The following is a 20777-nucleotide window of genomic DNA, read 5'->3' on the forward strand; positions in this document are numbered from 1 at the left end:
GAAATGTCTCCAGAAATGTCTTTTGTTTTTTTGTTTGTTCCTTTTACCTTGCACCAGCTTCACTTTTTTTGTGTAACCACTTTTGCCTTCCATATTAATCCAACTTTGCCTTTTGATCTCTCCGCCTTCCCCCATTTTCCTGTGTCTGTTCTCATTTAACACCCATTCTGTTGAAAGGTAATTAATCTAAAGTAATGGTTGAGAACTTGTGACTAATCTTGAAACAGATCCGTCTGAAAGTAATCAGATCAGAAATTGCTCGTTGATGTTTCCATGTGTTTTGAAGTTAGACTATCAAGTCTGGCCAATGCTGGCTGCTTCCGCTGCAGTCTGCCGTCTTGGTTTTGTGCAGCGCAAATGAGATGAAGTCATGTCCCACAAACCCCAAAATGCCCAATGATCTGGGATAGCCTGTGAAGAGCAGCAGCAATCAACAGAGAAAGCTAAATGTGATTAAAACAATGCAGGTGATAAACAGCTTCTTTAAAATCATTTTATTTGTTCTTTTTAAAATGTTATTGTTATTTCTATTGATTGATATTAATTTAAGGCTATTTTAAATTTATTAGAAAGATTTAATGTTGTTGCAATTCTCAGTATATATTTTTTTTCTTATGTATTTAACATGCAATCTTATTAATAATTTCTGGAGAATGAGTGTGGATGACTGAAGCAAAAGGGTAAGGGTTGTAGGATAATCCGATAAGGAGTAGGGTGACAGGTGGGTGCAGGGTTAGGTAGGGGGTTTTATTTTGGATCTGAATGGTTCCTACTTGATTTAGTGCACAATAATGACTCAATCTGATGTAACAGGCTCATTGTCAGAGTATAGAGGAAGTAGGAAGGACACAGATTTTGGACTAATGAATGCATAACGGTCTCTGTCATAATTTAGGTCATGTTCAAGCAAACTGCAAATTGTTGCATTAATGCAATAAATGTATTGTTGTTCACAAGAGAAGACTATTCAATTAGCCCGGAAAGGTGGTATTCTCCTTGATACTATACCACTTCAGCTTGAATGAAATTGCATGCATAACAGTGAGTAGGACGACAAGTTAATATGTGGAAAGTGTGACAAACAGTCAGGTGGTTGAGGTAGCAGTTGTGTACTGTAGCATGGTTGAAATTGTCAGGGGTCAGATATGTTGGGTCATAAAATGGCAGGTGACAATATGGTATTGGACAGGGTGATGGGTAGGCAGGTTGATAGATGGGGATGGTGTCTGTGTGGTAGGTAAGCATGGGATGTGGGATATTGGTGGTCAGGTGGAAGGTGGGTGTACGTACAGCATAGTGGGAGGCTTGGACAGAGCGGTGAAGATACTTCCACTAGTAGGAGGGTTTAGGACTCAAAGGCACAGCTTCAGAGCAAAGGGACAACCATGCACAACTGAGATGAGGAGAAATCTCTTTGGTCAGATGGTGGTGAATCTGTGGAACTTATTACCACAGAAAGCTGTACAGGCCAAGTCACTAAGTATGCTTAAGAAAGGGATTGATGGGTTCTTGAATAGAATGGATGTTAAGGGTTACAAAGAGAACGTAGGACAATGGGGTTGAGAAATTTATCAGCCACGATCGAATGATGGAGCAGACTCATAGACTGAATTGCCTAATTCTACTCCTAAGTAATGTGGTCTTGTGGGTAGGCTAACAGAGCAGCAGAATGATAAAGTGGCAGAGGCAGCAAGTGGGTAAGGTGGCAGAGTGGCAAGTAGGTGGCAAGGTGAGGTAGCAGATAAGGACTTAGCGTGGGTTGGGGAGAGAAGCATTCAGGGAGGAGGATCAGTTAGTGAGTTAGATCAGTGGGGGGACACCAGAGGGGAGGAAGGTGTTGGGTCAGGGATTATCGGGTCTCCGACAGGCTTGTGGTGTCAGCCTAGTGGATCCAGAAAGGAGTCAGGTTGATGGGCCCAGAAGATTGATTCAAGTTAGGTGACCTTGGATGTGGGCATATGGAGGGTAGTTGGGTAGGATCACATCCAGAAGGATATTAGGTTTAGTGTCAAGTCAAAAGGAGAATTGTCATGCATCTGCGGTTGGGGAAGTCAGACAGGGAGGTGTGTCAGTTTTATAGTTGCACATGAGTTAGAGTAGATTTTTAATCCTTCAATGTTTCCTGAATAACTTCTAAGTTAAGTCATCAGACAATTTGAAATCAATGACTCTAACTTGGAGACAGGGGTCATTTTGGAGGATTTCAGAAAGCAGATAATTGCCAACCAGAGGTTTCAACTTCCTGAGCAATTCAGGCAGAGTCCACAATGTTGGGACTTCCACATGGATCTGATGCACAATTACCTGGGTCTGATCCACAACTCATGTCCATGCTGCTGCAGCAATGATTTCTGATTTGAAGATGTACATACTTAACTTTTCTCTGTACACATTGTCAGACTGATTGAGTTTTTTCTGTTTTTAATGCACTGATACCTAGTGCACGTATGGTGGAAAAATACTTGCATTGTGCACTCTATAATTGGAGGAATTAAAGCTGCTTTCACATGAGCCATGTCAATGATGATGGTCTAGAAATTAATCACTTGTCAGGGTTTAAGACCCTGGGTTAGTTTATTTTGTTGAAGTAATAAAACACATTTCAAGTTAAGATGCAGATTTTAGAGAAAACTAATTGATTTAAATCAAGGGTCACTTGCAAAACCAGAGCAGTCTGTCAGGAAAAATCACAAAATTGTGTTCACACAACAAACGGAGTCCTCAAAGCTAAATTCTCATAAAATCAAGGTACACGAACAAGAATTTTGGATTCAGTTGCAGGCTAGTGATATTAGATCTCGAAACATTGGTTTTGTGCAGGACATTCTTGTAGTTCCTGGCAAACATTCCCCTCTCATTTAAACAGACCTACACTTTCCAGAATAACAGTTGCTGCACGAAGTATCAACTTAGATTGATATTGCAGCCTTAATGTAATAAGACATTCACAGGAGCATTATAAAGCAAAATTCAACACTGAGTCACATTTATATTCATTCATGGGATTTGGGCATTGCTGGCATTTATTGCCCAGTGGGCAGTGAAGAATAAACCACATTGCTGTGGGTCTGGAGTGACACGTAGGCCAGACAGAGTATGAATGGCACTTTTCCTACGCAACAGGCCATTAGTGAAGCAGATAGGCTTTTCCCAATGATCAATAATGTTTTCAAGGTGATCATTAGACTGTTAATTCCAGATTTGTATTGAATTCAAATTCCACCAATTGCCAGGGAGAGATTCAAACCCAGGTTTCCAGAACGTTCCCTGGGTTTCATGATTAACAATTGGGTGATCATAGGCCATTGCATAAAGCGATACACAGGCAGTTAACCAAAACCTTGGTCAAAGCAATAAATTTTATGAAACATTTAAATGAATAAAGAGAGATTGATCGGCAAAGGGTTTCAAAGAAGATTTAAGGCCCGAGAATGCAAAAGAATAGCCACGAAAGGAGAAGCAATTAAATTCAGGGTTGCCCAAGAATAAAGAATTCGATGAGCTCAGATGTCTTGAAGGGCTGTTGGACCTGGCAAGTATATCAGAGATAGGGATAGGTAAAGCCATAGATTGATTTTAAATTTTTGTCCATCTTTTTAAGTCAGTGTGAATCTTGACTGGGAGCTAATGTGGGTCAGTAAGTACAGGACTGATACATGAAAATTATTTGGTATAAGTGGGGACATGGCCAGCAGAGTTTATAGATGGCAGAATGTGGCAGACCAGTCAAGAGTCCATTGGAATAGTTTCAGTACCTAACAAGCTGAGACATGGATGAAGTCTGGCAATGTCATGGACTACATTAACAATGGCACACATAGAATGTTAAAGCTCATTGAAGCTCATTGATTGTTCTAGATAGCAAACTGCTTGGTTTAGACTTTGGCAGTTGCCAGGAAACAAAGGAGTTAGTGGCTAGTAGTGGAGCTTCATTTTTCCAATGTTGAATCAGAAAAAATAATTTCTTCTCTTCCACTTTTGGATGTTCGACAAGCAATCTGTACCATTCAAGGTCAGAGCTGGTTTCACAGAGTAGTGAACTCAGCCTGGACAATCACAAAGGCCATCTATAGAATCCATCTACCAGGCCTGCTGTCAAAGAAAGGCCACCAGCATTCTCAAAGATCCATCCCACCCTTGCAATGTTTTTCTATAACTTCTACCAAAAGGTACAGAAGCCTGAACACACGCACCAGCCGGTTTCGTAACAAGTTTCTACCCTACTGTTGTTAGAATACAAAATGGACTCACAAACTCTTAACATTTGCCTGTGTTTTTGTTTTTGCCACTGATTATCTATTATTTACTTATCTATGCTATTTAACAATGTGATCTGCCTGTATTGCTTGCAAGACAAAGTTTTTCACTGTGCCTCGGTACACGTGACAATAAATTCACTTCACTTCACTTCACTTCAATTCAATTTAGTAGTTTATTAATAGTACAGGAGCTAGGAATGATGGTGATAAGACAGAGCTGGTTGTCATCCATATGCATGTACAAACCAAAGCTGTGATTTTGGGTGATGTTGCCAAGGGGCAGCATGTGGCTGAGAAGGAGAAGCCAGCCAAGATTGGATTGTTAGGCAATATCGGAGGAAAAGTTACAGGCAGCGACAAAACTATTATCAGTGATAATCTGGCTATGATTTGTACATTTGGTTTGAGTCCCTGCATATCGTATCTATTTCAAATAAAAAAAAACTAACTCTGATCTAAATAATTTATTTGCTTGATTTTGAACATCTTAAAACTTAATAGAATTTTGAATATACATGCAATAATAGTCAGAAAAAGTATGTCTTGTCTCTAACCATGATTTAACATTAGTCACTCAACTCATGAAATACTTGCAAAGTCTGAAGTCACATAAAAGATTTTGTGATCAGACAATTTTTACCAAACACAATTTTTCGACAGACAAGAATGGAAACTGGTGGATGAAAGTGGAGAGATGTTGGAGTAGGATGGAGTGGCCAAAGGCTACAGACAGGTCAAGAAGGACAAGGAAAGATAATGAACATTTGTCACAGTTTGAAAGAATATCACTTTGTGATTTTAACAATAGCTGAATTGGTACTGTGGTGGCATGGAAAACTGATTCTTGGTATTCAAACATGGAATTCTAATAATGGTGGCCAAGTATAGAGGAGGTGATAGTGCATTCAAAGGCTTTTGACAGGAAAAGGAATTTGGAAATGGGACCATAGTTTGCATGGACAATGGAGTATTGACAATAGGATTCAGGCAAACGATAATGCATTTAAAGGAGGTGACAACACTTTCAACGAGAGAACTATTAAAAATAGCAGCTAAAATGAAGACTAGAAAGCAAGTTGATTTCAATTAGAATAAGAGTTGATTTTTTTCTGGACAAGATGAATGGGAGAGGAGATGAAGGAAAACAGGAGCAAAACAAGAGAAAGGTGCAAGTTCAGGGTGAGTTTAGGAGGATTTTAGAGCTACTGATATGTAGCATTTTGAGCCCTTCCTAAAACTTACTTATTCGCATTTGCATCAATTTTTGGAAACAACCAGAATCAAGCTGAAGTGAATGTTTTATTATGAATTAATGAGGCTAATGTCCCTTTATATTATGACTGAAAGTTTTGAAGAACTGCACTGTCGCTGTTTGTTCCCTTTAAGTTTACAACTACATGTCTTCTCCATCAGTCAACATGTTCTTCCTTTAATAAAGGAAAAGCATCTTGTTGGAAGGTTAGAGGGCTGATCATACAGGAGCAACATCAAAAGAAGTACAGGAAATATCGCAGACAGATCATGAAAAGTGTATAAATTCATCTGATTTTTATCAGCATGTACCTTCTGCTTCTGGAAACATCATAAATATGTTTCTTAAAAAATGTATCAAAGGTCCAAACTTTTTTTTTAATCAAAAGCTTGCTTCATTCAGAGTTTCATCATGTTTTGATTAATCTCAGCTTCTTCGAGGAAACAGTAAATTATTCACAAAAAACTATTAATGCACTGTGACATATAACAACTGGATTATCTCTCAGAACAGCATATGGAGGTCAAATTTTAAAAATTGATCTTGAACACCAGCCTTTGCCCTCTAAATTATGTCGAGCCGACTATTTGGAATCCAGAGAATGAATTGCCAATCCTTTTATTTATTTCTAAATTGAACGAACATTCATGATAGCTTCCCTGTACTAGTAGGTTCAGCTGAAAAATTATTTCTTTCTTTGAAAACAGCATGTGTGGTAACATATACCAACTGAAATTATTTTAGTATTTGTATGGCTATTATTTTCAGTTGGAATGCACAGGAGATTATGATGACCATAATCCTGAAAAGATTTATTATCAAGTAATAATTCACCATGTGTTACAATTATTCAAAAAGGAAATCAGGCTTAAATGAAGTAACAAAAGCTGGTATTTTATGCAAAGGGTCATGATTCCAGTCAGGCAAAATCCAAGGAACAGGAGAATCGATGTTTCAGACATAAGCCCTTCATCAGGAATGAGGCTTATGGGTCAAGGGGCTGAGAGATAAATGGGAGGAAGGTAGGGTTGAGGGGAAGGTAGATGAAGTGAGGGGGAGAAGGTGATAGATCGGAGAGGAGGTTGAAGCAGACAGATGGGAAAGGTGATGGGCAGGTCAAGAGGGCAGTGTCGAGTTTGAGGCTTGGGAATGGGATAATAGGTGGGGGGGGGGGGGGGGGGGGGGAAGGGAAAGGGAAACTGAGGAACTGGTGAAATCCACATTAATCTTGTGTGGTTGCAGGGTCCCAAGGCAGAAGGTGAGGCATTCTTCGTCCAGACGTTGGGTGGTTAGGGTTTGCAATGGAGGAGGCCCAGGACCTGCATGTCCTTGGCAGAGTGTGTAGGGAGTTGAAGTGTTCAGCCACGGGCTGGTGGGTTTTGTTGGTGCAGGTGTCCTCCAGGTGTTCTCTGAAATGATCCACAAGTTGGCATCCTGTCTCCCTGATATAGAGAAGACCACATTGTGTGCAATGGTTACAAAATATGACATTGGTGGTGGTGCAGGTAAATTTCCATCAGATGTGGAAAAATCCTTTGGGGCCTTGGACGAAAGTGAGGGGGAAGGTATGGGCGCAGGTTTTGCACTTACTGCGGTGGCAGGGGAAGGTGCCGGGAGTGGAATTTGGGCTGCTGGGGGCAGGGATTCAAGGAGGGTATGGTCTCTACGGAACGCTGATAGTGGTAGGGAGGGAAATACGTCTCTGATGGTGGGGTCCATTTGGAGGTAGCGGAAGTGGTGGAGGATGATGCAGAGATATGTATACAAAGTTTGGTGGGGTGGAAGGTGAGGATGATGGTCAACAATGCCCTCCACTTCCTGCACCTCCACCATTGAACCCCATCCCTCCCAATGCAACAAGGACAGAACTCCCTGGTCCTCACCTTCCAGCTCACCAACCTTGTATACACCACATCATCCTCCACCACTTCTGCCATCTCCAAATGGACCCCACCACTCGGGATATATTTCCCTCCCTACCCCAATCAGTGGTCCATACAGACCATTCCCTTTGTGACTCCCTCATCAGATCCATGCCTCCCACTAACCCAGATCTACTCCCGGCACCTTCCCTGCCACCGAAGGAAGTGCAAAACCTGCGCCGACGCCTCCCTCCTCACCTCTGTCCAAGGCCCCAAAGCATTCGTACATAACTGACAGAAATTTACTTGCATCTCCACCAATGTCATCTACTGTATCTGTTGCACCTGATGTGATCTCCTCTACATCGGGGAGACAGGACGCCAACTTGCAGATCGTTTCAGAGACTGCCTGTGGAACACCCGCACCCACCAACCCCACCGCCCCGTGGCTGAACACTTCAACTCCCCCTCCCACTCTGCCAAGGACATGCAGGTCCTGGACCGCCTCTATTGACAAACCTGAAACGCCTGACACCTGGAAGGAAGAACGCCTCATCTTCCACCTTGGGACCCTGCAACCACATGGGATCAATGTGGATTTCACCAGTTTTCTCAGTTCCCTTCATCCCCCATTATCCCATTCCCAAGTCTCAAACTCGACACTGCCCTCTTGACCTGTCTATCACCTTTCCCATCTCTCCGCTCCAATCTCCTTTCCTACCTATCATTCTCACCCCCACCTTCATCTACCTATCACATTCCCAGCTACCCTCCCCCACCCCCAGCCCTATCCCTTCTCACCACCCCAGCCCACAAGCCTCATTTGTGATGAAGGGCTATGCTCAAAATTCGATTCTCCTGCTCCTCGGATGCTGCTTGACCTGCTGTGCTTTTCCAACACCACACTCTCGACTCTGAACTCTAGCATCTACAGCCCTCACTTTCTCCAAGGGGCAAAGATTTCCATTATCGAGTCATAGAGTCATACAGATCGAAACACGGTGCATTGGCCCACCATTCCAATCAATGAGAAACAAGATACACTCATCCCATTTTTTTGCATTTGGTCCATAGCCTACTATGTCCTGGCATTTTAAGTGCTCATCCACATGTTTGTTAAATGTTGTTAGATTACTTGCCTCCACTACATTCTCAGGCAGCATGTTCCATGTTTTGACCAAGCCTTGGGTGGAAAACAAAAAAACTTCAGATACCCTATAAACCACTTGTTTCTCAGTTTAAATTTATATGTTAGAAATGTCTGCTCTGGTGAAATGATTCTCATATCTATGTATTTCTTTCAGGTCCCCTTTCAATCTCATCTCCATGGGGATAAAAATGCCATGGCCTTCTTCTTCAAAGACCGCAATTTCCCCCCCAGACGTGATCGACGATGCTCTCCACCGCATCTCCTCCCCTTCCCGCTCCTCCGCCCTTGAGCCCCGCCCCTCCAATCGCCACCAGGACAGAACCCCACTGGTCCTTACCTACCACCCCACCAACCTCCATATACATCGTATCATTCATCGTCATTTCTGACACCTCCAAACGGACTGCACCTCCAGGGATATATTTCCCTCCCTTCCCCTGTCAGCGTTCCGAAAAGACCACGCCCTCTGTGACTCCCTTGTCAGGTCCACATCCCCCACCAACCCAACCTCCACTCCCAGCACCTTCCCCTGCAACAGCAAGAAATGCAAAACTTGCACCCACACCTCCCCCCTCACTTCCCTCCAAGGTCCCAAGGGATCCTTCCATATCCACCACAAATTCACCTGCACCTCCACACACATCACTTACTGCATCTGCTGCACCCAATGTGGCCTCCTCTATATTGGGGAGACAGGCTGCCTACTTGCGGAACGTTTCAGAGAACACCTCTTGGACACCCGGACCAACCAACCCAACTGCCCCGTGGTTGAACACTTTATCTCCCCCTCCCACTCCACTAAGGACATGCAGGTCCTTGGACTCCTCCATCGCCAGACCATAGCAACACAACGGCTGGAGGAAGAGCGCCTCATCTTCCGCCTAGGAACCCTCCAACCACAAGGGATGAACTCAGATTTCTCCAGTTTCCTCATTTCCCCTCCCCCCACCTTGTCTCAGTCCCAACCCTCGAACTCCGCACCACCTTCCTAACCTGCAATCTTCTTCCTGAACTCTCTACCCCACCCCCACTCCGGCCTATCACCCTCACCTTAACCTCCTTCCACCTATCGCATTTCCAAAGCTCCTCCCCTAAGTCCCTCCTCCCTACCTTTTATCTTAGCCAGCTTGGCACACTTTCCTCATTCCTGAAGAAGGGCTCATGCCCGAAATGTCGATTCTCCTGCTCCTTGGATGCTGCCTGACCTGCTGCGCTTGTCCAGCAACACATTTTCAGCTCTGATCTCCAGCATCTGCAGTCCTCACTTTCTCTTAGGAAAAAAAAGCCAACCTATCCAGTCTCTCCTCATAACTAAGACATTTCATCCCAGGCAACATCCTGAATCTCCTCTGTACCCTTTCCAGTACAATAATGTCCTTCTGGTAGAATGATGACCAGGACTGCACACAGTGTTCCATCTGTGACCTAACCAATGTCATATGAAGCTGCAACAAGACTTCGTGACCCTCTATTCTATGCTCAGGCTAGTGAAGGCAAGTATTCCATATGCCTTCTTCACCACTTTATCCACCTGTGCAGACATCTTCAGGAATCTCTGGACTTGTACATCAAGTTCTTTTAATTCCTCAATTCTGCTGAGGGACAAACCATTCATTGTTTAAATCCTTACCTTATGAAATCTCCCAAAATGCAACCTGTTATATTTATAAGGATTACCAATCTGCCAATGCTCTACCCAATTTGCCAGCTGATAAATATCAGACTGTAGCCTGAAACCATCGTCCTCACTATCAACAGCACCACATATTCTTGTGTAATCTGCAAATTTACTAATTATACCTTCTATATATACAAAAAAATCATTAATGTATGTAAAAAAACAGCAGGGGTCCCAGCACCAATTCCTGTGATACACGGCTGGTCACAGGCTTCCAATCACAAAAACAACCTACACCATCACATTTTGCCTTCTGTTTGCAAACCCGTTTTGGATCCAGTTTACTAACTTGACTTGGGTCCCATGACTTTGAACATTTGGACCAGTCTTTCATGTGGGACCTTGACCAAAGGCCTTACTGAAGTCCATGTAACCACATCAACTGTATTTTCCTCATTAAAATATGTAGTCACCTTTTTAAACAAACTCAATGGAATTAGTCAGACAGGATATCCCTCTGACATATGTGTGCTGATCTATCCCTGATCAAACCCTACCTTTCCAAGTATTGATTAACCCTGTCCCTCAGAACTTTTTCCAATAATTTCCCTCACATCAAATATTTTGCTGAGTGCATGAAATATCATAACATTTGAGCATATGGGAGAAGCACAGGGAATTGGGAATAACATGCCTTTTAGTGGTAGTTATCTCAGGGCAGACTCAATCGGCCAAAGGGCCCTTTTTTTGCTTTAAAATAAAGTGGATGTCAGATTAACTGGTCTGTCATTAACTGACATAACCCCTGCTACCCTTCTTGGAAAAAAGGAACCATATTTGCCATCCTCAAGTCATCTGGCTCACACACAGATTGTCCATTTGGGTCTCTAATTGGTCTTACTCTTTTCTTGGTAATCCTCTTTCTTTTAAGATACTTATAAAATACCTTGGGGTTTTCTTTAATTCTTTCTGCCAAATATACTTTTTGTGGGCCCTCTTTGCCCTCCTGATTTACTTTTTAACTATTCCCCCATACTCTCTGTATTCCTGAAGGATCTCCTCTTTTTTAATGCACCGTTCCTCACACATATTTTTTCTCTTCTTCAAATGTAATATTCCTTGAGAGCCTGGGTGCCCTGGACTTGCTACCCTTGCTCTTCACTCCAAGAGAAACATGCTATCCTGAACTCTCACCATGATACTTTTACAAGGCTCCCACTTTACTAGTAAAGACTTATCTTCAATTAGCTCCTTCCTGTCTATGTTTGCAAATCCTGTTTAATTATATCAAAGTTGGCCTTACGCCAACTTAGATGCTTAATTTCTGCATTACCCTTATCCTTTTCCATAATGACTTAAAAACTTAGAGTTATGATCACTATTCCCAAAATATTGACTTATGGACACTTCAGCTATTTGACCCCTTCATTCCCTATGATTAGCTTGAGTACAGCCCCATCCCTAGTAGGACTACCTATGTACTGGCAGAAAAAGCTGTCTTGGATGTACATTAAAAATTCCACCATCTCATCCTTTTGAACCGATGCAATCCCGGTTAAACTAAGCCAAGCTGAAACCTCCAAAACTATAACCTTATTCCAAAGATTTGTTCGTGCATTAAAAAGAGAATGCCCTTCAGGAGTACAGAGAATGTGGGGGAGTGGTTAAAAAATAAACTAAGAGGGCCCGCAAAATATATTTAGCATGTAGGATTAAGGAAAACCCCAAAGTATTTTATAAGAATCTTAAAAGCAAGAGGATTACCAAGGAAAGAGTGAGGCCGATTAGAGACCTAAAGGAATGATCTGTGATTTGCCTACATTTCTGCTCCCTATCTCCTTCTGATTATTTGGAGATCTATAGTTTAATCCCAGGAATATGATCATCCTTCTATATTTCCAAGCTCTACCCAGATGGCCTCATTTGAAGAAACTTCGAAAATATTCTCTCTCATTGCTGCAGTGATGGGTCTCCTTTATCATTATTGATAAAGCATTGCGCCCGCCTCTTTTACATCAGCACCCACACCATCACAATTCAAACTTCTATACCCTGGATTGAGAGAACTGCCAGTTCCTTCAACCATGTCTCAGGGATTGCAGTATATCATCTTCTCAAGTGTTAGTCATCAGAACCATCTCACTTCGACTAATGACAGGAATCTGGGAGCATAATACAAGCGATAGACAACTAAATGGTGAATCACCAGGGCAACCATTATATTTTGGATGGCAGCCCACTCTCAGGTGATGCTGCCCTGGCAGATCAACAGCTTCAGGAGATCCTGCAGCCACTTCTGGACAGATACCTGCAGAATAAGGACACGGCTGCAGCTAGGCTTCCTTGAAGCAAGGTAAGTTAGGTCTGGAGACCCAAGGTTAGCCAGGCAATTGTTGGGTTTTAGGTAAAGGTGGTGGAGTCACTGAGGGCATGTGGTATCAATGGGGTGAATTGTCTTTGGGCAATAGGGTGACCAAAATGGAAAGGGCCCCTTTCTGACAGAGGCACTGAGAGGGCACAAGGTTCTACTCCATGGTCCCTCCCATACAGCAGTGGGTCCTGTCCTCGTTGGAAAGCACAGACGTATGGCACAATGTCCTTAATCGATCACTTAAGTAGCTCAATTGAGACAATCTGCCTGCTTTCCTGCCATTAATAATACACCATACCTTAAAAATACTTCCCTGGAGTAGAGAAATTACGCCATGTGCTTTGCAACCTTCAACATGTCATGGATGATGACAAACATCTCGCCAAAATCATCCTTCCGTCTCCACTTCTCTCCTTCACACAATGGCCAAATCATACACAGACCATCATTCACAGTAAACTGACCAGCCTTCAGAACAACATCGACCATAACACTGCACAACCCTGAGATGGCAACCTCTGCAAGATATGGCAGGTTATCGACATGTGTACTACCATCAGATGTGGGAACACCACTCTCCATGACTCATGTGACTTGGCCACGGTCATTTATCTCATATGCTGCAGGTAAGGATCCCCCGATGCATAATATATTGGCAAGGCCATGCAAATGGTAAAACAATGGATGAATGGACACCCTGAAAAAATTGCCAGTATGATGATGCTGAAACATTAAAAAGCTTATTTTCTCCTTGGTTTTTTTGAAGAAAGATCATAAAGGCAGAGGTAACGAGTCTAAGGAGTGGCCAGTACTCAGCTTTTTCCCAGAGTGAGGGACTCAATTACTAGGATTCACAAATTCATGGTAAGAGGGAAAAGTTTAAGGGAGATATGCATGCAAAGTTCTTTTCACAGAGGGTGGTGCATGTCTGGAATGGGGTCCCAGCGGAGGTGGTAGAGGTGGGCAAGATAGTGTCATTTAAGTTGTATTTAAACAGATACATGCATGGGCAGGGAGAAGAGGGATACACATCCTTAGAAAATAGGTGACAGGTTTAGATAGAGAATCTGGATCGGTGCAGGCTTGAAGGGCCAAAGGGCCTGTTCCTCAGCTGTAATTTTCTTTGTTCTTTGTTCCCTCAGTTTGGTTTTTTAAAATTTTTTTTAGCTGTAGCAGTCACAAGATATTGAAGTCCAGAAGTGTTGCTAACTTCAGGAAAGGATTCCTCTGAAATCTCTCTCTGGATGATAGTCCTTCTGTCCGTAAGTATCTATGTTTGAATTTACCTTTTTGACAAAGGTTGTTTTTATGGGATGTCACTGTATTGGAATAGTTAATTAGTAATTGTTACTGTAGTGGGTTGGTTAAGTTTTCCAACAGTTAAGTTATTTTAAATCTCACTTGCTTTTATTTGTGTTTCAACTGTAGTATTTAAATAAATTCCATTTTGCTTAAAGCCGAATGGTTTGACTAGCTGCATCACACCTGGAACACCCATTTCACATCTGCCTTTAAATTGAGAAAATGTTAGGATCTCGGTTACCTTCTTAAAGTATTTGAATGGATCTGGCCTGGTCCATAACATCAGACAGGAATTTACCTTCCCAGTCAGCCTCTGATCTTTGCGTAAGAATTCCCCAAGGCAGCCTTCGATAGCGTAGAATTGCTGAGCAGAAACAAGTTCTGTGCCCATGAAGGTGGCATCAACCATGATATTGGGTTCATGTTGTGCCACATGTGTCCCAAACATCCTGTCCTGTTTCACCTTGATCTTGTTATGATCTCCCTACCCTAATTCGTTTGCACAGTTTTGGTTCACTTATTACTTTGTTTAAACCCTCAGTGTGTGACTTTTCTACCTGGCATGTTATTCTAGTTATTTGCTTTCCCTTGCATCACTGCCTTACTTTTAATTTTTTGTAATTATCTCATTGCTTCAATTAATTGAATTATAGATCATCACTTCATGAGATTTTCAGCTGTTGACACTTTACTCACACCATCTGATACTCTTGATCACCTGCAGAGACTTATTATTCGGCCTGTCGACAAGACACTCACAATATTTGCATGATCTTTTGGCCTCTCTAATTATAAATTCTGTGCCTGAGTGCTCTTTTCACCACCTGACAAAGGGCAGCGCACTGAAAGCTTGTGATTTCAAGTAAACCTGTTGGACTATAACTTAGTGTGACTTTTGACCTTGTACCTTTTAAAAGAGGATCAAAGCACACAGAAAATTCCATTGTCATGCTAATCCCATTTTCCATTATTGGCCCACTGCCTTGTCAACCTTGGCATTGCAAGTGTACATCTCAAGACGTTTTCAATGTTACGACAAGTTCTTACCACTTTGACAGGCAGTGAGTTCCACATTCTCACCATTCTGTGGGTGAAAATGATTTTTCCTCACATTCCCTGTAACTCACCTGCCTCTTATCTCAAATATCAGACCCTGTTAACTGATCTCTCCAGGAAAGGGAAATGTTTCTTCTGTCTACCTGCCTATGCCTCTCATTATTTTTCTTTCAGATCCCTCGGTCTCCTCTGCTTCAAAGAAAACAACAGCGGTGTGCCTAATCTGTCTTCATAATTAAAACCTTCCAGCCCACAACATCCATGTGAATTTTCTCTGCACTCCTCCAGTGCAATCACATCCCTCCTTTTAATATGGATTCCAGAATGACATGAGAGGCATGTATCAGGTAAATAAATAAGGTCTTTTCCCTTGGGGTGAGGGAGTCTAGAACTAGAGGGCATAAGTTTAGGGTGAGAAGGGAAAAATTTAAAAGGGACCTGAGGGGCAACTTTTTCATGCAGAGGGCAGTGTGAATATGGAATGAGCGCCAGAGGAAGTGGTGGAGGCTGGTATAATTATAACATTTAAAAGGCATCTGATGGATATATGAATAGGAAGGGTTTAAAGGTATATGGCCCAAGTGCTGGCAAATGGGACCAGATTAGTTTAGGATATCTGGTCAGCATGGACGAGTTGGACCGAAGGGTCTGTTTCCATGCTGCACACCTCTATGACACAATGACTCTATAACTACATACAATACTCTAGCTGTGGCTTAACCAACATTTGTAGACCTCCAGCATAACCTGATATCATATCATCGCTGCATCACAAAAATGTGTCCTGAGAGTGTGTTACTGGAAAAGCACAGCAGGTCAGGTAGCATCCAAGGAGCAGGAAAATCGATGTTTCAGGCTGGAGCCTTTCACCAGTAAGGGCCTTCCTGATGAATGGCGCCGGCCCGAAATGTTGATTTTCCTGCTCATCGGATGCTGCCTGACCTGCTATGCTTTTCTAACGACACACTCTCAACTCTGGTCTCTAGCATTTGCAGACCTCACTGTCTCCTTTGTGCCCTGAGAGTATGAAGGCTTCAGATTTCTTAACTTGAGCCATTGAAACATGGCATGCTGATGTAAGAGTTTGCTGCTGTTCATATGTGGATAGTTTAGTATCAACCCAGACACTGAAATTCCTGTGACTAATGCATGTACCAGAAGATGGAAGAAATGCTTCTTGAGTCTTTCAGTACGATGTTACCCATGTAACATCATAATGTTATGGGAGCTAACATAAGTATTGTTTCTTCAGGTACAAAATTTCTTTCTGAAAGCAAAAGTCCACACCATGGTGGTCATCCAATTGGCTGCCAGTTGTGTATTGAATTATTGGGTTATTGAAAGGGATTATGTGGAGGTTCAATCCCTCCCAGATCAGTCAGAAGAACATTGATCCTGAGGCACCCAATAAACTTGAAATTAGTGCTCCAAATGCAATCTCACCAAGGTTAGAACAAACTTCAAAATTTCTTTTTATCTATATGTCAACATTACATTCCAGCATGTCATGTTTTCTTGAGGTGACACTACATTTATGTGATTTAATGATAATCAGCAAAAGAACAGATTGCTTTCCTGATTTTTTATCTCCTGCAGTTATTTCATCTTTGTCTTGTATTCCCACTTATTCCACTGAATTGCAAAATTTGTCATTAATGAATGTTGAGTTTTATCTGCACATTGATTTTAGCCTCTCTAGGTGTATTTGCATTATAATATATTGCTTACCAACATACCTACACAGTTAATTTATGATCATTTACCAAATTAAGACAACAAATATATACCGATTGTCCAAAATTCTCTGACATCAAAAGTGTAGCAGTAGAATAAAAGTAGCAGCCAAAGAAACCTTAAGATACCACAAAACGCTTTACATCCGATGCAATATGTCAAAGTGTAATCAGTGTTTAAGTATAAGAACAAACAAAGCCAACTGGAATGCAGCAAAGTCCCTGAAACAAGAATGTGACAATAACCAATCACCTGCTGTTTTTCTAGTGATGTTGGTTGAAGGATAAATATGGGGCAAAACATTGCATCCAGATTCACTGCTTTTCTTCAAATATTGTCATGGGGATCTTTTACATTTATTTGTTTAGTATCTGATCTGAAAAATTCTCTTCAACATCAGAACATAAGCCAAGACTTTGTGTTTCATTCTCAGGGGCTTGAATCCGTGGCTTTCGGAATCAGAGGTGAGTAGGCTACAACAAGTCAGTAAACACCCACAATGATACCAATTGTGAGATCCCAATCTAATAACTCCTCACAAAATTACAATGTTTTATGTCCAGCTTCCAGTGATATTTCAATGCACCCTAATATTTTGTCATTTAGCTTCTGCCATACAAAGGGTGAATCAGTTTGTTATGTTAGACAGCATCAATAGAAAGACAAGATCCAATACTTCACTATTATTCATAGATCCTCCTCAAAGAAATAAATACATGTTTAAAGGATAAAAATATTCCTAGCAATTAAAGCTGTAATATAAAAGGAATCCATTACTGCATAAATTATTCACCCAGTCATTATCACAGTATCTTTTTAGAATAAACTATTCATGATATTGATCCTGACAAAAAACAGCTTTTATGCATTGTCCCTCTTCAAACAAATTGCCTGTGTTTCAAGACAATAATGTTGTTATTAATAAAGTTCCAAAAATCTTTAGTCAGTGTTATTTTGTAACTGAAACTCCTGATTGCTGCAAGTGTTGTTTGAAAATATATTATTTTTAACTCACGATTATTATGTATATTCCATAAGCAATTACAGACTCAGAAGGCTCAATAATTTAATAAACGAAACCATTAAAAAGTAATTTTGTTACCATAGTTACATAGCCCACTATCACAAGTGCAGTAATTAAAAAAAAAAGTAAATGTTTGAATTACCAACAGGCTCTCTTTGATTTGAAAAAAGATTCTTCATGTTATTGCCATCCATGTTTGCTGCACTGATATTGTTCCCATCAGTCCAATAGAGCTTGCTGTATTGGAGAAAGGAATGCATCTATTAATTAAAGTTTACAATTAGTCACACAAATAGCATAAGAAATGTTATATGTTATAAACACTTGAAATGTTTTAAGATTTGCACTTCATCATCCCAAAGGTGTTTTCAGGTTAATTTATAATATCTAGCTCAACCACTTACACCATCCACTTATCTTTGGTAGTAGCTGATTTTGGGCAAATGAAACAAACTATTTGCCGTTACTATTGACAACACAGACGACCTCTACAAAATATTGGGTGTACAGTGGCTGAGTGGTCAGCACTGCTGTCTCTCAGTGACAAAGACTCAGGTTTGAATCCTCCCTTTGGTGACTATCTGTATGGAGTTTGCAGGTTCTCCATCTGTTTTCTTCGGTTTGCTCTTGGTGCTGTGGTTTTCACTCACAGTCCAAAGATGGGCAGTTTAAGTGGATTAGTGATGGTAAACTATCCAGAGATGTGCAGGCAGGCAGATTGGCCAAGGGAATTGTAGCGGGATGGATCTGAGTGGGATGCTCTTAAGAGGGTTTGTGTGGGCTTGATGGACTGAATGGTCTGCTTCTGCATGTAGGGATTTTATAATATTAAGTGCATTGACTAAATTGGGCAACCATTTTTAATTTTCTTTTATTTTCAGCACCTAACAGCAATGTGTACTCTACACAAGATGGAAGGAAAGTGAGGGAAATTTTAATAATCTACCCATTATCACACTAATTTACACACTATCCCAACTTGGATGTACATAATATCTTTTTGCAAGGCTGCTGAGACAATGACCCATCATTTTTGATCTAACAGCAGCCTAGTCCTTGGATCTCCTAAGTTCAAGAAGGCCAATAGATACTTCAAGGATAACTAAGGATGGGCAATAAAACTCTGGTCTTGACATTGATACCAACATCTTGAGAACCAAATGTTGCAGTATTACTAGAAACCTTTTTTTTTGTTGGGAATGCTGCAAATTTATAGAAATGAGATTGTGTCAGTTTTTAAGAGCATAGGAGAATCTCATGGAATACAGAGAGAACTAGCCATTTGGTTACAGAACTGGCTCAAACGGAGAAGTCAAGAGGGTGATGGTGGAGGGTTGTTTTTTAGACTGGAGGCCTGTGACCAGTGGATAGCCACAAGGATCGGTGCTGGGTCCACTACATTTGTCATTTACATAAATGATTTGGATGTGAGCATAAGAGGTACAGTTAGTAAGTTTGCAGATGACACCAGAATTGGAGGTGTAGTGGACAGCGAAGAAGGTTATGTCAGATTACAACAGGATCTTGACCAGATGGGCTAGTGGGCTGAAAAGTGGCAGATGGAGTTTAATTCTGATAAATGCGAGGTGCTGCATTTTGGGAAAGCAAATCTTAGCAGGACTTATACACTTAATGGTAAGGTCCTAGGGAATATTGCTGAACAAAAAGACCTTGGAGTGCAGGTTCATAACTCCTTGAAAGTAGAGTTGCAGGTAGATAGGATAGTGAAGAAGGCATTTGGTATGCTTTCCTTTATAGGTCAGAGTATTGAGTACAGGCATTGGGAGGTCATGTTGCGGCTGTGCAGGACATTGGTTAGGCCACTGTTGGAGTATTGCATGTAATTCTGGTCTCCTTCCAATCAGAAAGATGCTGTGAAACTTGAAAGGGTTCAGATAAGATTTACAAGGATGTTGCCGGAGTTGAAGGATTTGAGCTATAGGGAGAGGCTGAACAGGCTGGCGCTGTTTTCCCTGGAGTGTTCTAGGTTGAGGGGTGACCTTATAGAGGTTTACAAAATCATGAGGGGCATGGATAGGATAAATAGGCAAAGTCTTTTCCCTGGGGTCAGAGAGTCCAGAATTACAGGGCATAGGTTTAGGGTGAGAGGGGAAAGATATAAAGGAGACCTAAGGGGCAACCTTTTCACACAGAGGGAGGTATGTGTGTGGAATGAGCTGCCAGAGGCAGTGATGGAGGCTGGTACAATTGCAACATTTAAAAGGCTTCTGGATGGGTATATGAAAAGGAAATGTTTGGAGGGATATGGGCTGGGTGCTAGCAGGGGGGACTGGATTGGGTTGGGATATCTGGTCAGCATGGATGGGTTGGACCGAAGGATCTGTTTCCATGCTGTACATCTCTATGACTCTAAGAGGAAAGCTGCAGGATTTGAAAACCCCATTGGGACTATACGCTCAGGCAGTGGTGAGATTCTGTGAGATGAGATTCATCAGTCTCTTTGTGCTTCAGATTTCAGTAGCATTTCCCCTGTTCCATTGCACCATGCACAGGCAGATCAGTTGTATTATGCCCACCCTTTAATTTGTTTGCACAGTTCGAATACATGGTATGCAAATGATTTATAGCCTGAACTAACCAGGCGTAGTTCAAAGAAACAGCTGCCAGAAACATTCTCAAATGGTGCTTAATCGATTCCACTATCCATCTCCTGACTATGTCGTCAATTCCAATCTTTCTCAACGAACCTCCTTGAGGATATGAGCTCAGTAGGTCATGGAAAGCTAGAGATGCTATTGACAAATTTCTATAAGGAAACACCCCTTATGCTCAGAGCTGTGGGAGTCAGAGCAAAACTTTAGAATGAATAATTAAAGGATAATCGAAACCTGCTCTTCTGATATTGTGTATTCCTGCCTGGCACAAGTAAGGAAACTCTTGCAGCCCTAATTGAAGGTGAAAAATGGACAATTAAATTGTTTACTTTAAAATTTCCTTTGGAGTTTGCAAGAGCATAATTACTCCTGCATGTTGTGTAAAGGCTTTCAAACCCTGGGGCAACCTTGCAATGATACCTCAGAGTCGCACTGAACTTAAGTAGTTCCAAGTAGTCAGAGTCAGCTGGAGGTGAGTGTCTGAAGTTTTACGAAGACAATGTTGAAAATAATCTTTCATTATTGTGACTATAT

The 20777-nt window shown here is 41.6% G+C and overlaps 1 protein-coding gene across 1 annotated transcript in view; it reads right to left on the reverse strand.

Annotated features, from left to right (window-relative positions):
- Positions 1-20777, reverse strand: part of LOC140482363 (low-density lipoprotein receptor-related protein 1-like) — a 1932271-nt gene that overhangs the window by 631637 nt on the left and 1279857 nt on the right. Inside the window, exon 31 of the mRNA XM_072579726.1 lies at positions 17771-17865. Within this exon, the coding sequence (XP_072435827.1) occupies positions 17771-17865 (95 nt within the window). The remainder of the gene's footprint in view (positions 1-17770; positions 17866-20777) is intronic.

Source organism: Chiloscyllium punctatum, chromosome 10 (genome assembly GCF_047496795.1).
Source record: "Chiloscyllium punctatum isolate Juve2018m chromosome 10, sChiPun1.3, whole genome shotgun sequence".
Classification (NCBI taxonomy): Eukaryota; Metazoa; Chordata; class Chondrichthyes; order Orectolobiformes; family Hemiscylliidae; genus Chiloscyllium; species Chiloscyllium punctatum.